The 23,248-nt window shown below is 42.6% G+C and overlaps 2 protein-coding genes across 10 annotated transcripts in view; one reads left to right on the forward strand and one right to left on the reverse strand.

Annotated features, from left to right (window-relative positions):
* The window catches only part of dnai7 (dynein axonemal intermediate chain 7), a 78,979-nt gene extending 77,222 nt beyond the window's left edge, over positions 1-1,757 (forward strand). For all 4 annotated transcript variants that reach the window (XM_043713376.1, XM_043713373.1, XM_043713378.1 and 1 more), the window contains one exon: positions 1,424-1,757. In XM_043713376.1, coding sequence (XP_043569311.1) covers positions 1,424-1,711 — 288 coding nt within the window. In that variant the 3' untranslated portion in view covers positions 1,712-1,757. The remainder of the gene's footprint in view (positions 1-1,423) is intronic.
* LOC122561569 (lymphoid-restricted membrane protein) overlaps positions 1,698-23,248 on the reverse strand; it is a 165,967-nt gene continuing 144,416 nt past the window's right edge. For 5 of the 6 annotated variants that reach the window (XM_043713369.1, XM_043713370.1, XM_043713372.1 and 2 more), the window contains exons 33-39: positions 22,782-22,929; positions 16,140-16,186; positions 12,628-12,693; positions 11,606-11,697; positions 7,522-7,632; positions 4,162-4,275; positions 1,698-2,409 (exon numbers count right to left, since the gene is read on the reverse strand). In XM_043713369.1, coding sequence (XP_043569304.1) covers positions 2,157-2,409; positions 4,162-4,275; positions 7,522-7,632; positions 11,606-11,697; positions 12,628-12,693; positions 16,140-16,186; positions 22,782-22,929 — 831 coding nt within the window. In that variant the 3' untranslated portion in view covers positions 1,698-2,156. The remainder of the gene's footprint in view (positions 2,410-4,161; positions 4,276-7,521; positions 7,633-11,605; positions 11,698-12,627; positions 12,694-16,139; positions 16,187-22,781; positions 22,930-23,248) is intronic. The other variant, XM_043713371.1, reaches the window with a different exon arrangement.

Raw genomic sequence — 23,248 nt, forward strand, 5'->3', positions numbered from 1 at the left:
GGGATATTGCAGTCAGACTGAGTCCACTTATTGGTCTGAGGTCTCACCCTTCCTCTCTGACACCATTTGATAGATATTGATTACCTAAATGACTCAGCTTTTCACTACACACAGGCAAAAAACAATTTTACCATCAATTTTTATTGCCTGGTGACTTCATTGCTATCTTCGCATGATCAAAACAGCACTGCAGAAGTGTGGATTTGTATCTGTGGATTCTGATCTGTGAACAACATCATCAGGAGATTGACTGGCCAGAACAGGTCAAGGAAATTATAAAATAGACTTGAGATCCCCTTGAGGCTAATCACATCGGATGTGACTCAACATACTCTTGCTGTAAATCACAAAGTACTTGGTACAAATCTAGCACTTGACCACAAAACTCAAGGCTGACAACCCCAGTGCAGTAGTACTAAGTGAATGTGACCGTGTCAGAGATGCTTTCAGTGGAGACTCGTTTACCTACTCTAGTGATGACTGGGGTGCTATCCTTGTTGTTTTGGCCAATATTCATCCCTAAATCAACACCACAAAAACAGCTAATCTGATCATTATCCCATTGTTGTTTGAGAGCTTGCTATATCAACTGCCATCTTTCCAACCTTTTAACAGTGATTACACTTCAAAAAAAAACAAACTTAATTTTGCAGCAGTTTGACATATCCGGTGGTCAGGAAAAGGGCCAGATAAATGCAACTTTTTCCAGGCATAACAGGCATGTTGTCCTACTCAGGCTGCACACCAAAATTCTGTGCCCCTACCCCAGCCCTCTCCCTCCCTGAAATCCTTTGGAGTCTCTAACCCTTCACACAGGCATTGGCTTCTCATAACCTCAGATGGCGATTATGGGGCTGTGTCCCAGCTGTTTTCCTTTGTGTCCTTGGCTGGAGTCTCCCGGTACCATTCCCAATCTCATGAATTGCCACTGATACCCTAACTGCCTATGGAGAAAATCAGGGCTTAAATTATTTCAAATTTAAACACGTCAAGCTTCTTTCTCAGCTCCCAAGGCCCATGGTCAGGTTCCCAATGCACCCACAATCCTCAAAAATAAATAAGACCAGTATGTCAGTATAATATTAATGGAAGAGATTGAAGTCTATCACTTCACATTGAGCTTGGTAGATAATATTAAATAAATTGGATATCTAATCTAGAATTTACATCGAGATCCATAAACACTATTGAATTTAATAAGCAAATTTGCAGCCCATAAGTATGTATTTTAGATTGTCATTTGAACTAGCAAGGAGGGAAAGAAATAAAACTATGAAGCAAACCTTTCATTTCAACTTTCTGTGCAGAGTTCTGTGGTGGTCATTTGAAGAATGTAACCTGTGCAGGCAAAACTGCTATTACCTAGTCGTTGCTCAGATGAATTTATAAAGCAGTACCTGCAATTTCCTCTGTTGAACCACAGGCTTGTGAAAGTTTGACTGGCGAGATGATACCAGAGGACGACTGGTCTCTCTACATGTTACGCCCAGAGAGGTGTCACAAGCTGAAGATGAAGGAATCCAGTGAAGAGCTGTCAAATGAAATAGCTGAAAATACTGATTTTTACTCCAACTTGTACCACATGATGAGGGGCTTAGCCAGTGATGCTGCAAAGGAGAGGATTCTAAACACTGACCATCTCTTCCTTGGTTCCGTGCAAGAAATTCTAGAAGCTACGAAGCTGCTCACACACACAGTGCAGGTCAACTGAAGACTTTATTGAACATGATTTCCACAAGAACATCTAAAATTATTAATTTTATAGACATGTTAAAGTTGCTGCTTTTTACATTCATATTTATCCATTAAAAAAATCTCAGCAATTGGGAACTTCACGTGAAGAATAGCCAAAACATTTTACCTGTTTTAGTGACCAAACTTGCCTTTAACAGGCAAAATATTAGAGTTGAACAGTTATTGTAAAATTACCTTTTGTATCATAAAAAAAATTAAGGTTCTCTTAAATGTAGAGACAGTCCAGAAAAAAGTGTTTTGTCCACTGCTTAATGCTTTCCTGTGTATCATAATTTGTCAAGGCTAAAATCTTAAACAACATTTTAGTTTTAAAATAATCCCATTGCCTATTGAGCCACTCAGCAGAGTGTCAAGAGATGCTGAAAGTTGCATCCCACTTGGATGGGAAATGAAATTGTTAGTTATACAGGAGGCTGCCCATTGTGTCGAAGTTCTGTGTAAGGCCAAAGAAATTGCTGGATCGCTTTCCATGCTTTCCAAGAGTCCCCAGAGACCACAGAGGCAGCATCAACAGATGTGTGGAATGTCCAGCCAATGAGAAAGCTGCCCAAAATGCTTAGCGAGATAAAAAGTATAATAGGCAGCCAGGGTAATCGGTCACCTTTGGAAAACGTATTCCACAATTCCAGGAGATGCCGTGATATTCCTCTATAACTAAAACAGAATAAGCAGATTGAAAGATCATGCCATGCATCATATACACTGAACTTTCTCTAAAACACAAACCAAAACCAAATGGAGGAAAGATTTTTAAAATGCTAGAAAAGATGCTGTCTTCGAAATAGTCATCACTAAGATAGATAGAATTTTGAGCATTAAGTGTATCAAGGCATTTGGACTTAGGCATGGGGTGAAGGGAGTGGACAGCAGTGAACTATCATCTTATCGAAGAATGGAGCAGACTCACTGCATTGTATAGTCTATGCTTGTTCCATATGTTGGCATCATGCCAAACAGAATAAAAAGGTTAACACTATTTCATAGGAATTCCTGGTTCCAACAAGTGGACAAATCAACAACATTGATATACATCTCTCAGCTACCAACAGATCCATTATGTTTTTCCAATGTTTGTAGAGCTTTTAAAAAAACATCTTTATTCTACTCCACCCACGGAAAAGCGAAGTAAACAAAAAGCTGACATTAAGGGAGAACATGGTGAATAACGAACGGTTATGTACAAAGACCGTCAAAATCATTACTAAAAGGGTTTTGCAACAAAACTGTAATGTTCCCAGGCACCATCTCTCCCACCTTAATTATACTTGTCAATTCATCAGAAGTTGCTGATCTTTGGGACTGGAAGCACCCCAACATTTAGCAGGCCTCTACATCAGTGTTATACGGGATCCAAAAACAATTTTCATTTGTACAGCACTTTGAATGCAGTAAAATATCTTTAAGGGCTTCACAGGAGTTTTTCATATATTTTAAAAGGGAGAAAATCATACCAGACAAATTTATTAGAATTCGTTCAGGAGATAACAAGCACAAGAGATAAAGGGAAACTAGGAGATGTAATATATTTGGATTTCCAAAAGGCATTTCATAAAAGGTACCATAAAGGCTACTTAAGATACACCTGTGGTGTTCAACACAGTGTATTAGCATGGATAGAGGATTGGCTAACTAATACAAATCAAAGTTAGGATAAAGGGGCATTTTCAGGATGGTAACCTGGAATTACGAAGATAGCAGGGATCAGTGCTGAGGTCACAATAGTTTTGATTTGGATGAGGGAAGTGAATGTATTATTGCCAAATTTAGAGATGAGACAAAGATAGGTGGAAAGACAGGTGGATAGGATTGACAGATTCTGCAGAGAACAGCTTAAGTAAGTGTGAAAAACTTGACAGATGGAAAACCGTGAGATTATGAGCCTTAGTCTTCCTCTGAGCACTCTGAAGGCATTCCTTAGTCTTCCTCTGAGCACTCTGAAGGCATGCCTCTTGCAGCCTGGGGCCACATTTTGTGCCACAGACAGTGTTGCTGCTGCTGGACTGGAATCACTTGGTGTGTTTGGAGCTAATCCCATCTTTATCCTCAGGTGGGAGATTGTAAGAGGCTCTGTGAAAGGGCAAATGTCCCATGGCGTAAGGGTGTGGCAGCCACTGAGTGCTCAGAGACTCTCCAAGCTCACTCTCAGATGAGGCATCCTTACCTGTAGCAGGGAATAAAATGGCTAAGAAACCACACTTGGTTCACAAACTCCACAGAAAGCAATGTTCCCTGATGATGGATGTGAAATTGGCATTTCAGGCAGGCTTTGAACACGGTGATCCAGACATCACTGACCCGTGTGTCTGGTCATGAACTACCACTTTTCCCACCCGGGACAAAGTGGAGCCCTGGGGACCTGACACAAGTTTACCTGAATTATTAGCAGATGTCAGACAGTATACTTACACAACACACGACTCAGCATTCGCAGACTTCTTTTCTGGTTCAGTTAAGATAGTTTCATCTTCCACTTCCTCCTCTTTCTCTTCCTCATCTTGTGCGTCTAATGCCGGTGCATTCCTATTGGATGGCGGGTCAGATGCAAACCATTTAAGTTAATTCTTTCTTCGCATCTACATTATAGAGCTTGGGGACATAGTCTGAGAATTAAGGCCAGGCCATTCAGGAGAGATGTTAGGAAGCACTTCTACATTCAAAAGGTGGTGGATTTTAGATTACTTACAGTGTGGAAACAGGCCCTTCGGCCTAACAAGTCCACAACGACCCTCCAAAAAAAAAAAAAACCCACCCAGACCCATTCACCTACATTTACCCTTTTACCTAACACTACGGGCAATTTAGCACGGCCAATTCACTTAACCTGCACATCTTTGGACTGTGGGAGGAAACCGGAGCGCCCGGAGGAAACCCACGCAGACACAGGGAGAATGTGCAAACTCCACACAGACAGTCACCGAAGGCTGGAATCGAACCTTGGTCTCTGTGTTGTGTGGCAGCAGTGCTAACCACTGAGCCACCGTGCTGCCAGATGTTTGGAACTCTATTCCACAAAAACCAATCAATGCTGGATCATTTCTTAATTTTGAATTAAGCTGGAGAAATCTTCGTTAAGCAGAGAGATATGGGCCAAAGACGGGTATGTGAGCATAGGCCAAATACCAGCCATGATCTTATTGAATGGTGGAACAGGCTCAAATGGTGTACTCCTGTTCCTATTCTTTGCTCACAATAAGCAGCAGACTGAATTCATCACATGGGTTGTCAACAACTTCATCTCTTGATTGGTCCAAGTTTAATTACAAACCAAAATTTTTTGGACTTAATATAGAAGAATTTTCCCCATCAGTATTAGGAAATATTTTGCCATTATAGGTCAATTTTAGAAGAGAAATCCTAAAATTTTCAGAAAAAGAAATGAAGGAAGTGACGTTCTTTAAGACATTCAGAAATGCACGTGGAAATTTGGTTTAACCATGAACTATTCATGCACGAATTATCTTTATTCTTTTTTGACTGAACCATGGGATATCACTAGCAACACCCCTCATTGATCATTGCTAATTGCATTGGATTGGAGTAGTTTACTAGATGATTTCAGAGCGCAATTTGCAGTCAACCACATTTATTGTGGGTCTGGAGTCCCATGTGGAGCACAGCAGGTAAACACAGATTTCCTTCCCTAAAGGACACCAGTGAATTATTACGATTGATGGCGGTTTCATGGCATCCATTCCTGAAACTAACTTTCAATTCCATTTTTACATTAATTAGTTGAAATTATTGCTTGAATTTAAATTCCACCGGTTGCCATTGAGGATATTAGTTCAAATCCGACAGAGTATTAGCTTGGGCCTTCGGATTAGTGGGAATCCAATGTGAGAAAATGGTGCCTTAAACTTGGGGTAAAAGCATGGGGAATCTTTAGAGATTAGGGCCAAGAAAACTGAAAACCATCAACATCAGTTACGATGGAGGAATGAGAAACGGAGAGAGGCAAAGGCAAAGGCTATGAAACTCCAAGTAAAGTGACCCTGCAGCTTTAAAACTTAATGAACCAGAAAGGATCACAGTGTTAATAAAAGACAAAAGCTGTGAAGGGTTTTTGCAGGTGACAGCGACAATATTGTACTTGATAGAGTGCTACAGCAAAGTCATTTGTTTAGCCCCATTCATTACCTCAGCACACCTTAAAGCATTTGCCGTCAGTTCTGTACTTTTTGACATATAGTCACAAAGTAATGGGATGACAATTTGCTTTAGCAAGATCCAACATGTCATTCTCACAAGGCATCTGTTGTGACAGCGGAAAATACCTCTGCTCCTTTTTGAAATAACATCCAACAGGGCCAGGCAGGGGCCCTCTGTTTATTGTCTCATCCAAAAGACAGTACCTGTCCAAGCACAACACTGGACTGTTAGAATCAACTGTGCTCTGACCTCTGGAGTGGGAATGTGAGCACACAAGCCTCAACTAAAGGGCAAGAATGTCCTCATCCTAAAATTATAGGGGAGCCCAGCACATCAGCGTAAAGACAAGCCTGATGCATTTCTGATCATGTTCAGGCAGAACTGCTGAGTAGATGATCTGAGGTTCCCAGCATCATAGACGTTAGTCCTCAGCCAATTAGATTTACTCCACATGAACCAAGAATCTGTTGAAGGCATTGGATACTAAGGGCGCCCTGCACCACTAGCTAAGCTATTCTAGTACAGCTATAACAGTGACATATGCCTGACAATGCGGAAAATTGCCTAGGTGTGTTTGTACACAAAAATGTAGGACAAATCAAACTGACAATTACTGCCCCATCAGTCCACTCTCAATCAGCAGTAAAGTGATGGAAGTGATGGAAGACTTTTGTTAAGTGCTTCAAGTACATAGTGCTGCAATTGAGAGTCAGTTGTAGAGAGACTGAATGTTGAAAGTGGTTCCTCACTACCCTGTAGAATTCCTGCAGAGATGTGCTTCAAATGGCACATACTCAGCAATAACCTGTTCAGTGATACTCAGTTTGGATTCTTTTTGGGCTACCCCGCTCCTGACCTGATTACAGCCTTGGTTCAAACATGGACAAAAGAGCTGAACTGCAGAGGTGAGGTGAGAATGACTGCCCCTGACATCAAGGTCACATTTGACCAAGTATGGAAGCAAGGAGCTCAAGCAATTTGGGAATCGATGGGAATCAAGGGGAAACTCCACCCTGGTTGGAATCATCTTCAGGACATAGGAAGATGCTTGTAGTTGTTGGAGATCAATCACCTCAGCTTCAGGACATCTCTGCAGGGGTTCAACAGGATAATGAGGAACCACTTTTGCCATTCACTCCCTGCACTGCTGACTCTCAGTCACAGCAGAGAGTACAAAATGCACTGTAATAATTCACCAAGACTTATTAGCAGCATCTTCCAAACTCACAATTCTATCATTTAGAAAGACTGTGGCAGCAGCTACATGGAAACACCACTACCTACAAGTTATGCTCTATGCTTGTAATTATATGACTGCTCCCGAGTCAAAAACCTGGGCTATGCTCTCTAACAGCACTCTGGGTGTTCCCACACAACATGGACTGCAGTGGGTTAGGCAGGCAGCTCACCAGCACTTTCCTGGGGGCAATTAGGAATGGGTAATAAATTCTGACCCAGCCAGCAACACTCCCATCCTATAAATAAATGAACTTCAAATAAAAATGCCACAACTGAACAGTGGCTGACAAACAAGGGAGAAAATATTAAATCATTTCTAGGCAGAAACCTACACTCTTCACACAGGAGGGATGACTAAACTGCAAATGAGAGACTCACCCTTTATTCACTAGCTGATTGTCTTTGCCACCCCAGGTATAGGTGCTGATAAATCGATGCAGTGTTGGTCGCACTGTACATGGATCTTTCGCTTTACCCCCTAAAATTTTCCTATAGCAAACCAAAAAATGATTATTAAAAATGGTTGCAGTCTAAATAAGTAATTCAAATTTTACAGGTGACGGAATGGTAGCATGTGATGGCTTGAATTGAATTAGCTTTATTGTCACAGGTAATCAAATGAGTTGACAAGTCCCCACTGACTGCTAGATATAAGATGCGGAGGTACAGATTCTTCAATACAAGTTATTTGGTGGAGGTGGGGGATGACAAAAACAAAGAAATAAGATGTCCAGCATTACAGACTGTAGGACTAAATTAGAAAATAAAGAGTTCAGAATAATCCCTCCAGCCAAGTTCATGTTGGCACCTGGACTCCAGACTGCACCTGGCTTCACCTCGAGGCCAGGAGAACACTGTGGAATCACGTCAAGGCCACGCCAGGCTGGACACTCGAGTTTTGAACTCCCCCCATCCTAGGGAAAAGACCTTTACTATTCACCTTATCTGTACTCGTGATTTTATAAGCACCTAGGTTACCCCTCAATCTCCTATGCTTCAGTGAAAAAAGACCCAGCCTATCCTTATAGCTCATACCGCCCAGCAACATCCTTGTAAATCTCTTCTGAACGTCCTCGAATTTAATGATGTCCTACCAATAGCAAGGCGACCAAAACTGTAGTCCTAAAGTGGCCTCACCAACATCCTGTATAACCTCAAGATGATGTACATCCCAAAATGGCCTGAGCAATAAAGACAAGCATACTAAACATCTTCCTAACCATTCTGTAAACCGGTCATAAAACTTTCAAAGAACTATGGACCAGAACCCCCAGATCTCTCTATTCGACAATACTCCCCAGGGCCCTATCATTAACTGTGTAAATATGGCACATCACCATGCTTAATGGGACAGACTTCAAACAGATCTAACAACTCAAGACTGGGCATTCATGGAGGTGTTGTGGGGCCATCAACAGCAGAATTGCATTCCAGCGTAATCTTCAACTTCATGGCTTGGCATATCCCCAACTCAATCATCATCATCAAACCAGGGGATCAACTTAGTTCAATGGAGTGTGCAGGAGGGCATGTCAGGAGCAGTACCTGAATGAGGGGTCAACGAGATGAAGCTACCAAATAGACGACATGCTGCTTGGTTCACAATTTATAGGCAGAGCCAAGTGATACCACAACCAATGAATCAGATCTAAACTCTGCAAGCTTGCCCATATCAGTTATGAAGTTGAAAGACATGCACTGCACCTTTGAGAGAGAGTGAATGCTGTTCAGAACTAAGCGATTACAAGCACCTGTGTATGACACTTGGTGGCAGTCCCAGAGTGTATTGGAATATTGAAAATATGTAACATTTGGCTGTGAAGTGGATACCTGAGTTTAGACTGCTGTTTTGACAACAATTTGAATTTAACCAGTTTAAATTATGCCCCAGGTTGTTAAAACCCAACTGGGTTTGAATCGTTTTGCCAGCATAGTACAAATGAGACGACCCAATGTTGGGGATATAAAAACCATCGAGATATAACCAAGAAATTAAGGAACACTCTCTATCAAAGGTACCTTTTCATATGAAACATACTCGCAGTAAAATGAAAGATGACAACCCCGGGAATCTTCAGCCAGAAGAAGAAAGACACCAAAGGAGACAGCGGCTGTGTGGTTTTGAAATCAAGTTGATGTCATTTTAATAAGTGTTTTATTGGAACAGCATATCATTATAGAATTGGAGGCAGGTAATAAGCAGTTAAGAGAAAGGGGGGCTTAGAGTTGTGAATAGTTGTTTAATGTTTACTTTTAGAGTTTAAAAAAGAAATTGATGTTACTTTCTTCAAATATTGGAATTTGGGGTTCTCGGTCACACATATTTTAACAGATTATGAGGCAAGGTAAGCTTTTCTGGGTGCTTGGTTTAATTAACAGAGGGGTTCACCACTGTGTTGTAACATACCAGTCATAAATGGTAGTGGACAATTAAACAATTCACGAAAGGAAGAGGCTGTACAAATATCCTCATCCTTAATGATGGAGAAGCCAAGCACATCAGTGCAAATGATAAGGCTGAAGCTTTTGAAGCAATCCTCAGCCGGAACTGCTGAGTAAATGATGCAACCCCAGTTACTATGGAGAAGGTGGTGGTGAGCTGTCATCCTGAACTGCTGCAGCCCACCTGCTGTAGGTCGACCCACAATGCCCTCAAAAGGAGGAAATTCCAAAGTTTTGACCCAGCAACAGTGAAGAAATGGTGATATATTTCCAACTCAGGGTGTTGGATGGCTTGGAGTAGAACTTGAGGATGTTGGTGTTCCCTTGTCCTTCCAGATGGAAATAGTCATGGGATTGGAAGGAGCTGTCCAAGGATCTTTGGAAAATTTCTGCAGTGCGTCTTGTAGATAGTCCACACATCTGCTACTGAGTGTTGCTGGTGGGAGGAGAGGATGTTTGTGCACGTGGTGCCAAGTAAGTGCACTGCATTGTCCTGGATGATGTTCAGCTTCTTGGGTACTGTTGGAGCTGCACCTATCCAGGCAAGTGGGGATCATTGCACACCTGACTTGTACCTTGGTAGCCCGGCTTTGGAGAAATACATGGTGAGTTACTTGTCACAGTACACCTAGCCTCTGAACTGCTTGTGCAGTCGCTGTGTTTATGTGTTGAGTCCAGTCGTGTTTCTGGTCAATAGTACCCCCCAGGATGTTGTTAGTGGAGGAAGTCAGTGATGGTAACACCATTGAATGTCAAGGGCCAGTGATTAGCTGGTCTGTTATTGGAGATGGTCGTTGAGTGGCACCTTCATTACCTGTCAGCCCAAGCCTGGATGTTGTTCAGACCTCGTTGCATCTGAATATGGACCATTTCAGTAGCTGAGGAGTGGCGAATGGTGCCAAACATTGATGATTGCACAATGAACATTATTTAACATCTGACTCTTAATTTAACTCAGTCACTGCAAAACTGAGTGCAGAGCACAAGTTTGTTTAAACAAAAACAGAAAATGGATAATTGTTATAAATTAGTTCAACAATAAGTTCCAGAGGAGATTTCAATAACTACATGAAGAGGAAATTTGCAATCGGTAAAGAACGTGACTAATTGATCACTTTTGAAGAGCTAGCAGTTTAAAGATGGGCTGAATGTCCCCTCCTATTGTAATAAATACCACCTCAGGTAGTTGCAATAGGCGGCCCTCCTGATACCAGTGCCAATTCAGTTGACACTTTCTGTTGAATCAGTCAGTGAAGACCTGAGTAGAGCAAGGAGTGTTACAAGCGTTTACCAGTTTGTTATGAAAGCTATTTCCCCATTCTGATAAATTAAATTCAAACATATGTCACAGAATAAACAGATCATTTCACCATCAGGTCTGTGCTGTAGTTCATGCTGCACATTAATCTCTCACCAAAATCCGTCAAAGCTCAGAGGATACCTTTCAGTTTCTTTTTCAATTGTGAACTTACCAGCTTCCTCTTTAAATTCTTCAACTCAACCATTCCACCTTGTGCATATTCCACATTCACATCTCCCCAGGAGCGTTTAGCTGAACCAAGTCATTCAGAAATAAAAACAGTGATACCCTGTTGAACGTTGGGGGGGGGAAAGAAGACAGCTGGCGGTCTGAGCACAGCAAATCATTCACAAACGTTTACACAACAATACAGTTTTCCATTTTTGGATTGGGAGAACAACTCAAAAAAGGAGTCAGACAGTCGTTTACAGGATGGTGACAGTTGTTTACAGGATGGTGACAGTCGTTTACAGGATGGTGACAGTCGTTTACAGGGGAGGCACTGCTGGTAAATGTTCTGAAAGCAAGTTTAACAGTGACGTCTAGAAGAGCATTGGTTAAATTACATGAAAAGTTGATATCTGCAAGGCAAGGGGTAAAGAGCGGGACTTCGTTGTTCACTTTCAAAGAGCGAGCAGCATTAATGGCGAGTTGGCCTCTCCCAAGCCTTAATCACAGTACCGCTCCTGAAAGCAATATTGAAGATGACTGATGCCTTACCAACTGCTTAATTTTCTGGTAAGCTTATTCCGTAACTTGTCCTGATCTCCTTCCGACTTCCTTCTTCCTTCATCCACTTCCTTCAGCTTCAACTAAATTGTAAAATCAAGATGCGCTGTTTACAACTTCAAAATTTAGAAGTTAAGGAATCACTCATACATTTGCCAGGGTGGGGGTCGGGGGGGGTGGGGATGTGTTCGAGAACCTAGAATCAAAGGATGAACAATGCAGATTCCCACCTCCAAAAAAAAAGCATTTAAGAGTTGGCTTTCTAATCAAAAACAGTAACACTGATGTTGCAAACAAAAAACTTTCCAAACTGAGTCAACATCTGGAATAAATTAATCAAAACGTGCTGTAAGCATGAGATCATTTACAGGGGAGTTTGACAAACTCAAAGTTCAGGTCATATCAAGCAGCAGAACTATCGCCAAGAGGTTGCTATATTTCTGGTCAATTACTTGCATCTCCGAGAACTTGATGACCTTCAAAAGGTTGGAGAAGAACTTCAAGGAGGTTTTACTAATTGGCCCAAGGTATTTTGTTTTTTTTATAATCTCCAAAGAGTTTGCAATACTGCGGTTAAGGGAGCTAAATAACGACTGGACAGACTGGCTTCTCTTGTCATGTTTATGTGCTTTTGTCAGCCCTCCAGGCTGCTAATGTTCCCTTAACTGGGTCACATGTAGACTGCTCATTTGCACAAGTCTGTAAGCTCTCTCACATTCCAGGTAAGAGGAGCAGGGAATGAGGTAGGACAGGGTTAGAGAGGAAGAGAGACACAGAACAAGCTTCCAAACTACTAAATACCCAACTTGTTACATTCGAGAGTAAGCTGGTCCATAATCATTCTAACGTTACCACTTGGCTAGCCACTGGCTCTATCACAAATCCTTCTGTGATATCAAGTCATTCAAGCTGCCAACTCAAACCAAACTGTCTACACTGGTCCCAGTCAAAGTATCCAGCCCACCCAGTGCTACTTGGACTAACAGCATTTCCTCATGCTGAAAATCACTTACCGTGTCCCACTGTACTCCTGCAGTGTGCCTTGGAATTGTTGCAATGCTGACTCTCCGTGGGGCATTCTAAGGGGAGGGGGTAGCAGGAAAAGAATTGCACTTGAGATTGGCACCATTTACACATTTCATACAAAATTTTCCATTTGTAGAAGTTGAAAAGTGTCATGTGTTACCAGGCACGAAGGGGAAATCTCAATCCTGATTCAGCATCACTAAAGGGCAACCATCAACTTCAGGACACAACAGCTCAAGATGAGGGAAATGCATGCAACAGCAGGCTGGGACGGAGAGCAACTGAGGAAGGGAAAGAGAGTAAAAAGGAGAGAGAGAAACCTCTTTCCTCAAAGACATCCCAGAGTGCACACTCCGTCTCTCTGTTACCTTGTCCTAAGGCAGCGTTGACATTCATTAACTTCCTTTGATTTGGTCAATGTTGTCCTGCAGGGACGACCTCAGCTCCTGACATCGAGAATCAGAATGACTTACAGGCTGAAAATCAACCCGTTTCTCCATGTGAGAAGCACACTTCCCACAGACAATAGTTCCTGGTGTGGGACTCAAACCGAGAGCTCAGAGTCAGGGGGACTCCCAAATACAGTTTACAGGGAGCTAATCATTTTTGAGAGACAATAGCTATCAATGTAGGAAAAGGTGCAGCCAATTTCAACACAACGCAGTCTCAAACACTAAAATATAAAATGACATGTATTGAGACTGCCACAAGAATAACACTGCTTTTTCAATAATGCCTTGGAACCTTGAACATTCACCGGAACAGGAACATTAATGTAAGTGCATGTCCTTCGTCAAGATTGAAGTCTATTGAATATTGCCAAACCAAAACCAGATGATTGCCCTAACATTAAGTACTGCTTTTCAGAATATTAGCATTAAAGCAGAGCAACTTTATGGGCCACTAGATCACCATTATGACACAGAATGGTAAAGTTAAAACTAGCCCTTATATAACATTTTGCCCATTAATCTGATACAACTCTTTGCCTGTCCATTCTGAAGCAGCAAGTCCCAAGATTATACAGTAAATATTAAAAACAACAAAGCAGCAAAGGATCAATATGGAATATAGGAGCCAATTGAGCCTGCTATTGTATTCAGTAAGATCATGGTTGCTCGGAGTGTAGTCTCATATCCAATTGCCTCTCTGCATCTCCTTACCCCTTGATATTCTTGTTGACCAAAAACCTATCCACAGCTCTGCCTGGAATAAATTCAATAGGTAAAAGAAAGTTGAAACTCTGAACCAAAGTTTTAAAGAGAAAAGTAAAACCAGGACTCAGTTCTGGAATCCACATTCTGGGAGGGATGTTAATGCACGGAAGAGGGTGCAGAGGAGATTTACCAGGATGTTGCCTGGGCTGGAGACTCTGATTAAAAAAAAAAATTGGGCAGTTTTCCTTAGAGCAGAGACAATAGAGAGGAGACATGATTGAGATGTATAAAATCACGAGGGGCATAGATAGCGTCAACTGGACGAGACCTTTCCCCTTGATCAATGACCAGCGAGCATAAATTTAAGGTAAGGAGCAGGAGATTGAGGAAATAAGAGGAAAAGCTGTTCACCCACAGGGTGTGGGAATCTGGGGCTCATTAACAGAGGTTGGCACAGGCAGAATCTCTCATAACATTCAAGGATTTCAATGGGCACTTGCGTTATCGAGGCATACAAGGTTATGAGTCAGATGCTGGAAATGGGGTTAGTACAATCAGATAGTTGATTTTGATTGGTGTGGAGGCGATGGGCAGAAGAGCCTTTTTCTGTACTGTAGATCTCTCGTGACTCGAACTCAGAAAGAGTCAAGATCACACAGCCAGGCAGAAAATGGAATCTAAAAACAAGCAATTAACAAAGAAGAGCAATGCTTTATGGGCAGCACAGTGGCTCAGCGGTTAACTCTCAGCGCCCAGGACTTGGGCTCAATTCCAGCCACAGGCAACTATCTATATGGAGTTTGCTCTGTGGGGGTTTCCTCTGGATGCTCTGGTTTCCACCTACAGTCCAAAGAGGTGTTCGGTGGATTGGCCATGCTAAATTGCCCCTAGTGCCCAGGGATGTGCAGGTTAGATGGGTTAGCCATGGGAAACATGGGGTAGTGGAGATAGGATGCTCTTCAGAGGGTCAGTATGGGCTGAATGGCCTGCTTTCACACTAGGGATTTTATTCCATGATTTAAGGAAGATTGCCATTTTACCACTTTTATTAGCCAACTTGGCAATGTGCCCCAAAATTCTGGAAGTGGTGGAGGGGGGGTGGGGGGGAGGTGGGTGGGAGGGAGAAGAGGGACGGGGGAATACTTAGCATCAATAGGTATGATTTCCCTGACCGGCCTATGTAACTTTACTGCAGTGTCTATAAATGCTGGAAGATTGAGGTAAACATGCTGTGTTTCCCCACTAGCTGTGAATGACACAGGTGGTGAAGGGCGGCACATAAATTAAAGTTCGGCCGTTCTTTAAGTGTATGCTGTTTTGGGAAATCACCACCATTTCCTCTTTGAAAAAAAAAAGTGGAGTCAGAGTTAATATTTTCAAATGTTGATGAGGATAGTGAAGCATGGACTTTGCAAAGGAAGAATTTGCAAATAGTTATTTGCAAGGGTTGCCTTGGTTTGGTATTTGACTGGTCTGGTAACTTTGTACTTTGGGGCAATGCTCAAGAACAATATAAATAATCCATCGTCCTCAACAGATCATCAAACACCCACCGTACAGAAAGAGGCCATTTGGACCATCGAGTTCGCACTGACCCTCTGAAGAGCATCCCTAAAACACCTAACCTGCTCATCTTTGGACTGTAGGAGGAAACTGGAGCACCTGGAGGAAACCCACACAGACACTGGGAGAATGTCTTTGGTGGAGTTTTGCACAGTTGCCGGAGGCTGGAATTGAACCTGGCTCCCCGGCACAGTGAGGCAGCAGAGCTAACCACTGTGCCACCATGGTATCCATAATGAGGAGCAGAACCTAGTCCTGTTTGGTGGGTGGAGGGGTTAATATGGACACCACCACCCAGGGAACACTTTAGCTTTGAACTCCTGTTGAATAGACAGAAGGAGCCCCCAGTTTAAAGGTTCAATCCCGAGGGGGGCATCCCGCACAATGGAAGTCTGGACAATGTGCTTATCGGTCAATGTCAGAGATGTATTGCACACCTCCAGAACAGGTGGGACTTCAAATTGGGCTGCCTGATCTAAAGCGAGATACATTACCACTTTGCCACTCTAGGATTGTGAAACACATGAAAAATTTGTATTGAGAACGTGCATGTTGAGAGACATATGGACAGCATTGTGTAAAGGAGGTTGCACAGGAGGGTCCACCCACCAAACAGCATCCTCCTATGCTGAGAAATCGTACAATGCAACCAGCCACTGAGGTGCCTTGTTGGTCACGTGCATTTGCCTGATGTACCAAGGCCTTAGGGGTCTGGGACTTCAAGCATTCATGCAGCTGTTTCGGGGAAATAGGTTTTGCAACAACTAGCGAATACTTACTTTGCCTAATGTCTGCGTAGAAAGGAACTTTTTATTTTGCAGCTCATCTGAAAGTGAAAGACACCACAGGTCAATAAAAAAAGTTCCATCAGCGTTTTATCAAAATGTCTACTGTCATTATGATAATGAAATCCAAGATCGCGCTATAGTATTGGGTTAGTGGACCTCAGTTTCATTGCTGCCTTAAAAATGCTGAGTTTCGTGAACTGAAGTTTTGATCTAAATCTTTGATCTCATGTATATTAAGTGCTTTTCATCAGTAACCTAGCTTTTAGGGATTACTGTACCTTAATGAATGAGAGTTACCTAATCTTCTCCCGAGAATCCTTACATACTGGCACAGTATTACGGAAGAGACATCTGGATACCTAAACTAACAAATTCTCCTCCATGTCTTACACCATTCAGATTTGGAAGGGCGTACATCATCATGTAAAGGTCAACCTTTCAGACCAACGTTTTAGGCAAACGTTGGGGTGGAGGGGTCAATGATTACACAAATATTACTTTTGAGTAGTTGAAACCCATGCCTGGTCTTTGGAGCTGCTAATAATGGCTATGGGTGCTGGCCATGGTCCTGAATTCAGCAGGCTCTTACACCCCCCTGTACGGTCTACTGGAATTTCTGATGCTTGAAATGAGAAAGACAGAAGTTTGAAATAGACTTGTTAAACTGTTCCCACCAACCCCATTATCAAACTAGTACAAGCTTATGAAAAATGAACTATGGGGCAAAAGCATCAAGGATCAATTCTGACACAAGACCAGCTGTTTACATCCCAGTTACCTTATCGTCACTTGATCAAAGTCCTGATGAAGGGCTTTTGCCCGAAACGTCGATTTCGAAGCTCCTTGGATGCAGCCTGAACTGTTGTGCTCTTCCAGCACCACTAATCCAGAATCTGGTTTCCAGCATCTGCAGTCACTGATTTTATCTCAAAGTCCTGGAACATCCTGTCTAACAGCAGCATAGGATCACCTGTACCAGAAGGACTGCAATGGTTTGAAGCAGTGCTTCTTCATCTTTCTGACATGGACTGGTTTGCCTGAAGGGCTCACCTTTTTGTGTTGTGTTGCATGTTAGCTTCATCTATGATGACCACATCCCAAGATGGGATTTAAAAGAAAGAAACCCTTTCCGCTCTATCTGCTAATGAGAAATCACCCAATAGTTCAATCTAATCATCTCAGTGACTTACTTGCTCCATTTACAAATGATCCTCTTAAGTCTGGCAAAATTCTTCATAGTGAAAGGAAAGTGCTACTCTGTATGTGTGTTTTTAGAATCTGATTTGACAAATGAAAACCAAAATTTAAAATTCATTCTTCACCTTGCAAACTGAACGAGGTGCATGAAGATACCTCCTTTGCAAAGGTAACCTGAGGTGAGCAATACCTTCACCAGAATGGAAGCTTTCCAGTTAGATGGCTCAGTCTCATCCAAATCCCTGGGCTCCCCAGATATCAGAATAAATTGCCCTCAGTCCTACCATTCACTCCCCAGCTTCCCGTACGCCTCCTAATCTATTAAGTACAATTGCTTGGCCTATTAGCAATAATAAGTGTTAATCTCACTATCTTTTCTGAAAAAATCTTTTCTCTCCCAACAGTAAGCTTACTTTCAAACCATCTTCTAGCACTGCTGAAACGTCCTACAATCCACTAAACCAGTTTGAGCTGGTCTGGTAACTTTGTACTTTAGGGAGTGCTCAAGAATAAAACAAATAATCCATCAACGACAGGTCATAAGAACACCCGTTCTGACCACGGTCTGTCTGAAGTCTGAGTATATTCCCAGCTCCAGCACTGACTGCCATGGTCTAAGTGGTGGACAATGCAACTACAATCACATTACACAATAGCATGATGTCTTCAGACAGCATTAACCACTCAAACCTACTTCTGTGGTCTGCCTCACAAAGGATAACCTCTCTCGATCACATTCCTCTCTCTCCCAGTGGAGTAAACATATTTCCTAAGAATTTTTCTGCACTGTGTTCTTGAGCAAGGATTCCTGGTCCCTCCTAATCTTTTGTTACACATCAAACCTAATACAGTCGCACCTCGACATACGAATGACCCCGTTCACAAACAAATCGGTTTACAATCAGGATTGTACGTAAAACTTTGCTTCAACGTACATACGAAATTCAAGGTACGAACGAAGGTACGAACGCAAAAAGCCCGTGTGCGACCACGTGGTTTCATTGTTCTGCTTTGCTACGCGCTGGTTGAACGCAAAAGCTCTCGGGCCCCGCGTGATCTCATTCAGTTCATCTTTGGCGCGTGCGCTGTGAACAGCCGTCCAAGCATTCTTGCGCTATCCGAACAATGGGAAAAATTGATTCGGTTCACGAACTGGTTCCCGGAACGGATTAAGTCCGTAAGTCGAGGAGCTACTGTCCTTCATGTTAGTCCAGACATGCTTAGGTTTTCTTACTCTGAAGACAGGTGAAGCCATATTGGAAAGGACAGGGTCGCAAAGGTCTAATGTTAATCCTGGATTTTGAGACATTTTTACAGCCACAGCACAGATCGTTATGTTCATTGAGTGGATCATGAACAGAGTAAAATGTTGAGAATTTAGTTCTAGTGGGAACTCGGTGTGAAGGGGGAAATAACAGCAATTACACCTTCCATCCTTAAAACTCATGGTTTGTGCAAACCTCAAACAATATTTAAAGTTTTATAGAGCCCAGCCCAAGTTTGTGCGGGAAATAAATCTTAAACAGTCTCTGCGTATTGACCAATAAATATATATTGGAGTGTATAAGGGAGAAATGCAGCCTTTCTGAATGAACCTTTTCAGAGAGTGTAACACATCTGGGGGGACACTACCATTTCATCGATGAGCCCTACTTGGGCTATGTAAGCAATACTTAATTATGTTTATAATTTAGTTCACTTCACTAAAATAGATAAAATTAAACAGGCAAATTATTTACGCAAATGCTCGGTTAATTAAACTATAAGATAAGGCTAGGCAAATATTTCAATGCAGCAAGTATATTTCATCTGCAGTCTGTAGGAATCCTTGGACAGCAGTATAATCCCATCCAGTCCATTTCACCTCAAGGGCCTATAACTCAAGGAACTTCGGTTCTGTGTTGTCAAACTGGACTCAAAGGGCCCAGACACGGATGCATTAGGGAAGGACAAAAAAAAAATTCCTTGGGCTTCTGACCCAGATAGCAGTCTCTCACTCACTGCAGGCAGGGAGTCAGGCAGGTTTGGACCAACTGATAGACAATGGCAAAGACTGGGTTCCCTCCAGTGAGAATGAGATGCTTCCTGCTGGTGTGGATTGACTCAAAGACTGCAGCAAAGACGGGCAAATTAATCCAAGTGGGTGGTCATCCAAGTGGGGGGGGGGTAGTTGAAACAAGAGGCTAGTAATAGTAACACACGCTCTGTCTTTCAAATATCAGGAAGTGATGTTGCCAGGAATAGAAAAAAAAACTTTGGTTAGGCTGCGCTTCGAGTATTGTGTTCAATTCTGTTCACCACATTATAGGAAGGATGTGACTGCTTTGGAGAGGGTGCATTAGAGGTTATAGATTAGATTAGATTAGATTACCTACAGTGTGGAAACAGGCCCTTTGGCCCAACAAGTCCACACCGACCCACAACCCACCCATACCCCTTCACCTAACACTACAGGCAATTTAGCATGGCCAATTCACCCGACCTGCACATCTTTGGACTGTGGGAGGAAACCGGAGCACCCGGAGGAAACCCACGCAGACACGGGGAGAATGTGCAAACTCCACACAGTCAGTCGCCTGAGGCGGGAATTGAACCAGGTCTCTGGCGCTGTGAGGCAGCAGTGCTAACCACTGTGCCACCGTGCCGCCCACAATGATGCTGCCTGGTGGAAGCAGTCATTGGGGACATTTAAGTGACTGCTAGACATGCACATGGATAGCAGTGAGTTACTATGATGCTGCCTGGATTAGAGGGTATGAGCTACACTAACAAGTGTAATATGCTGGAGGGTTTTAAAGATTGGATGACCAAACAATTCCTAAAGGGTGTGTAACATATTAAAACAGATTCTAGAGAGTACCTTCAAGTAAGTAAAAAGAAAGATTAGCAAAAGTAACTGCTATCCATAAGACAGAGGCAAGAGAAATTATGAAATGGAAATGACAGACACACTCACATTTTCCTACTCTGAAGGCAGATGAAACTATACTGGAAAGTGCAGTGATCCAAGTGTCTAATGAAAATGAGGAGCTTAATTTTAATAAGGAGTGGTGCTGGAAAAAAAAATCAATGGAATGACAGTAAACAAATCTACTGGACACACTGGTCTAAACCCCAGGATTTCAAAAGGAGGTAATTTTTATTGTGCATGTATGACTTTCCATCTCCTCAAAATTGTGTCGCTTTCAGAACAATTCTTGTGGATGGGAAGCTAGCAAACATGACTCTATTATTCAAGCAAGCAGCAAAAACAGGGAACTATAGCGTGATTAGTCTCTCATTAGTCTAGGGAACAGACTCGACTTGATAGTCAAAAACTCCACCTATAAATTCTGTGCCTGTGGGCTTCTTTCTATTTCACCTGAAGAAGGAGTAGCGCTCTGAAAGCTTACGATTTCAAATAAGCTGATCTCATGAGGCCTCTGTCTTTGTCCACCCCAGTCCAACAGCGGCACCACCACATCAAAGACACTGCGATAGGACATTTTAAAAAAATTCATTGTTGGACAGGGTCAACATGAAAGGGTCACTTAAGATCTATATTTCAAAGTCCTTTAGTTCCCACAGTAGATTCACTGAGTTGAGATATTTTGTCCTGAAAAATGTGAGACTTGGTGGTATTTTCAAAAACCATAGACTGGGTCATGCTGGTGGAAGTAAAGTAGAACAAAACAAACTCTGAATACTGGAGCAGATCTGGCAGCATCAGTACTCCAATTTCTTCACAGATTGCATGGAGACAATTAGGGATGGGCAATCAAAACTGACCGAGCCATGCAATGCCCTCATCTTGCGAATTAATTTTTAAAAATCCAGGGAATAATGCTTGCCTGTTTAGAGCCCTCATTTATACTAGTCGCCTCAATGCTGAATTTCTGTCACACAAGATTCCAGCCTACAAATTTTATTTTTAAATATAGAATCCCTACAGTGTGGAAACAAGTCCACACCAACCCTCCAAAGAGCATCCCACCCAGACCCATCCCCTTTACCCTGCATTTCCCATGGCTAATGCACCTCTCAAAACCATTCCCCAGTCCTTGATCCGCTCACCTTCAGGAAGTGATGTTGCAGCTTTATAAAACTTTGGTTAGGCCGCACTTAAGAGTATTGCGTTCAATTCTGGGGTTGCCACATTACAGGAAGGATGTGGAGGCTTTGGAGAGGATGCAGAACAGGTTTACCAGGACGTTGCCTGGATTGGAGGGGATGACCTATAAGGAGAAGCTGGACAAGCTAGGGTTGATTTCTCTGGAGCGGTGGCGGCTGAGGGGAAACCTGATAGAAGTTTATAAAATTATGAGGGGCATAGATAGGGTTGACAGTCAGAATCTCTTTCCCCCAGAGTTGAAATGTCTCATACAAGGGGGCAAAGCATTCACAGGAGATGGGAGGGGCAAGTTTATTTTATTTTTAAAAACACAGTGGTAGGTGTCAGGAACGTTCTGCCAGGATTGGTGGTGGGAGGCAGATATGATAGGGGGGTATAAGGGACTATTCAATAAGCACACAAATAAGGAACGAAGAGATACGGACCATAGAGTCAGATGTACAGCATGGAAACAGACCCTTCGGTCCAACCCGTCCATGCCGACCAGATATCCCAACCTAATCCAGTCCCACCTGCCAGCACCCGGCCCATATCCCTCCAAACCCTTCCTATTCATATACCCATCCAAATGCCTCTTAAAATGTTGCAACTGTACCAGCCTCCACCACTTCCTCTGGCAGCTCATTCCATACACATACCACCCTCTGCGTGAAATAGTTGCCCCTTAGGGATTAGTTATATTTTGTGTCATGTTTGGCAGAACATCATGGGTTGAAGGGCCTGCTCCTATTTTCAATGTTAATATTAATCAACTGCAACTTTCTCTTTTGAGTCCATGGGCATCAGATTCAAAACTCACCCTCGCAGTCTACAAGTGGTTCAATTGTCAAAGGAGGTTAAGCAAGAGAATATCAGAAGTTTTCACAGGGTATATAGGTACTTTGCATTGTCTTCCCTTTCCACAGCATCACTCTTCACCACCAAACACACACCGACTCTAGTATACTGGGGGACACTCAACATGAAGCTAGGAAAATGTGTATTATTTGATCATGAGAGGGTAGGAATTAGATTCCTTCAGATACAACACTTCCAGCAGGTTGCAGGAGGATTAAGAGTGACAGATGTGGGAAAATTGTGAATGATGTTCCTGCAGTCATAGTGGACGACAATTGAACTACATTCCCAACACTGCCCCATTAAAACAGCACAGACAGAGGGAGAACCTAAGACCTTTCATCTCTGTATGGTGCAGCAGCCCACCTAGCAATTCCTGTCTAAATTATCAAAGGCAGGTGCCTGCCAAACATTGGTCTAACATGGATCTGGAAACAACCTGTTTTAAGAGACTACAACAGCCGACTCCCAAATGTTGTTAACCTTACCTTGGATTTCTCTGAATGAGCTGCTGGCTTTGCCGTTCTGAAGAAGCTGTTTCATTTCTTCCAGTTCCGTGTGCTCCTTTGCGTACATACGCTTCAGATTTTCAACGTACTGAATCATAACTCCAACAGCCTTACTGACCCGAGTCTCCTAAACAGCAACAACATTCAGTGCGCTGGTTACTCCATACTTTCAAAACAAAATGCACACAATCTTAACTTTAACTGGTATCGGGCGGAGCAGGGGGAAGCTGTTTATTCCAGAGTGACAGTCGTATTAATTTCTACAAAAAAAACACTGGTATTAACCTGGAAATTGGACTGCAGCATTACAGAGAATGTACCAGTTATTGTCTTCTTTAAAACAAAATCAAAGCAAAAGTGGAACACTGTGGTGTGCGCATATCACACACAGGCATGCAAGTGTTGGGAGAAGCTGAATTTTGCGACACTAGCCAGCACCAGGTACC

Source organism: Chiloscyllium plagiosum, chromosome 23, assembly GCF_004010195.1.
Source record: "Chiloscyllium plagiosum isolate BGI_BamShark_2017 chromosome 23, ASM401019v2, whole genome shotgun sequence".
In the NCBI taxonomy this organism is placed as follows: domain Eukaryota; kingdom Metazoa; phylum Chordata; class Chondrichthyes; order Orectolobiformes; family Hemiscylliidae; genus Chiloscyllium; species Chiloscyllium plagiosum.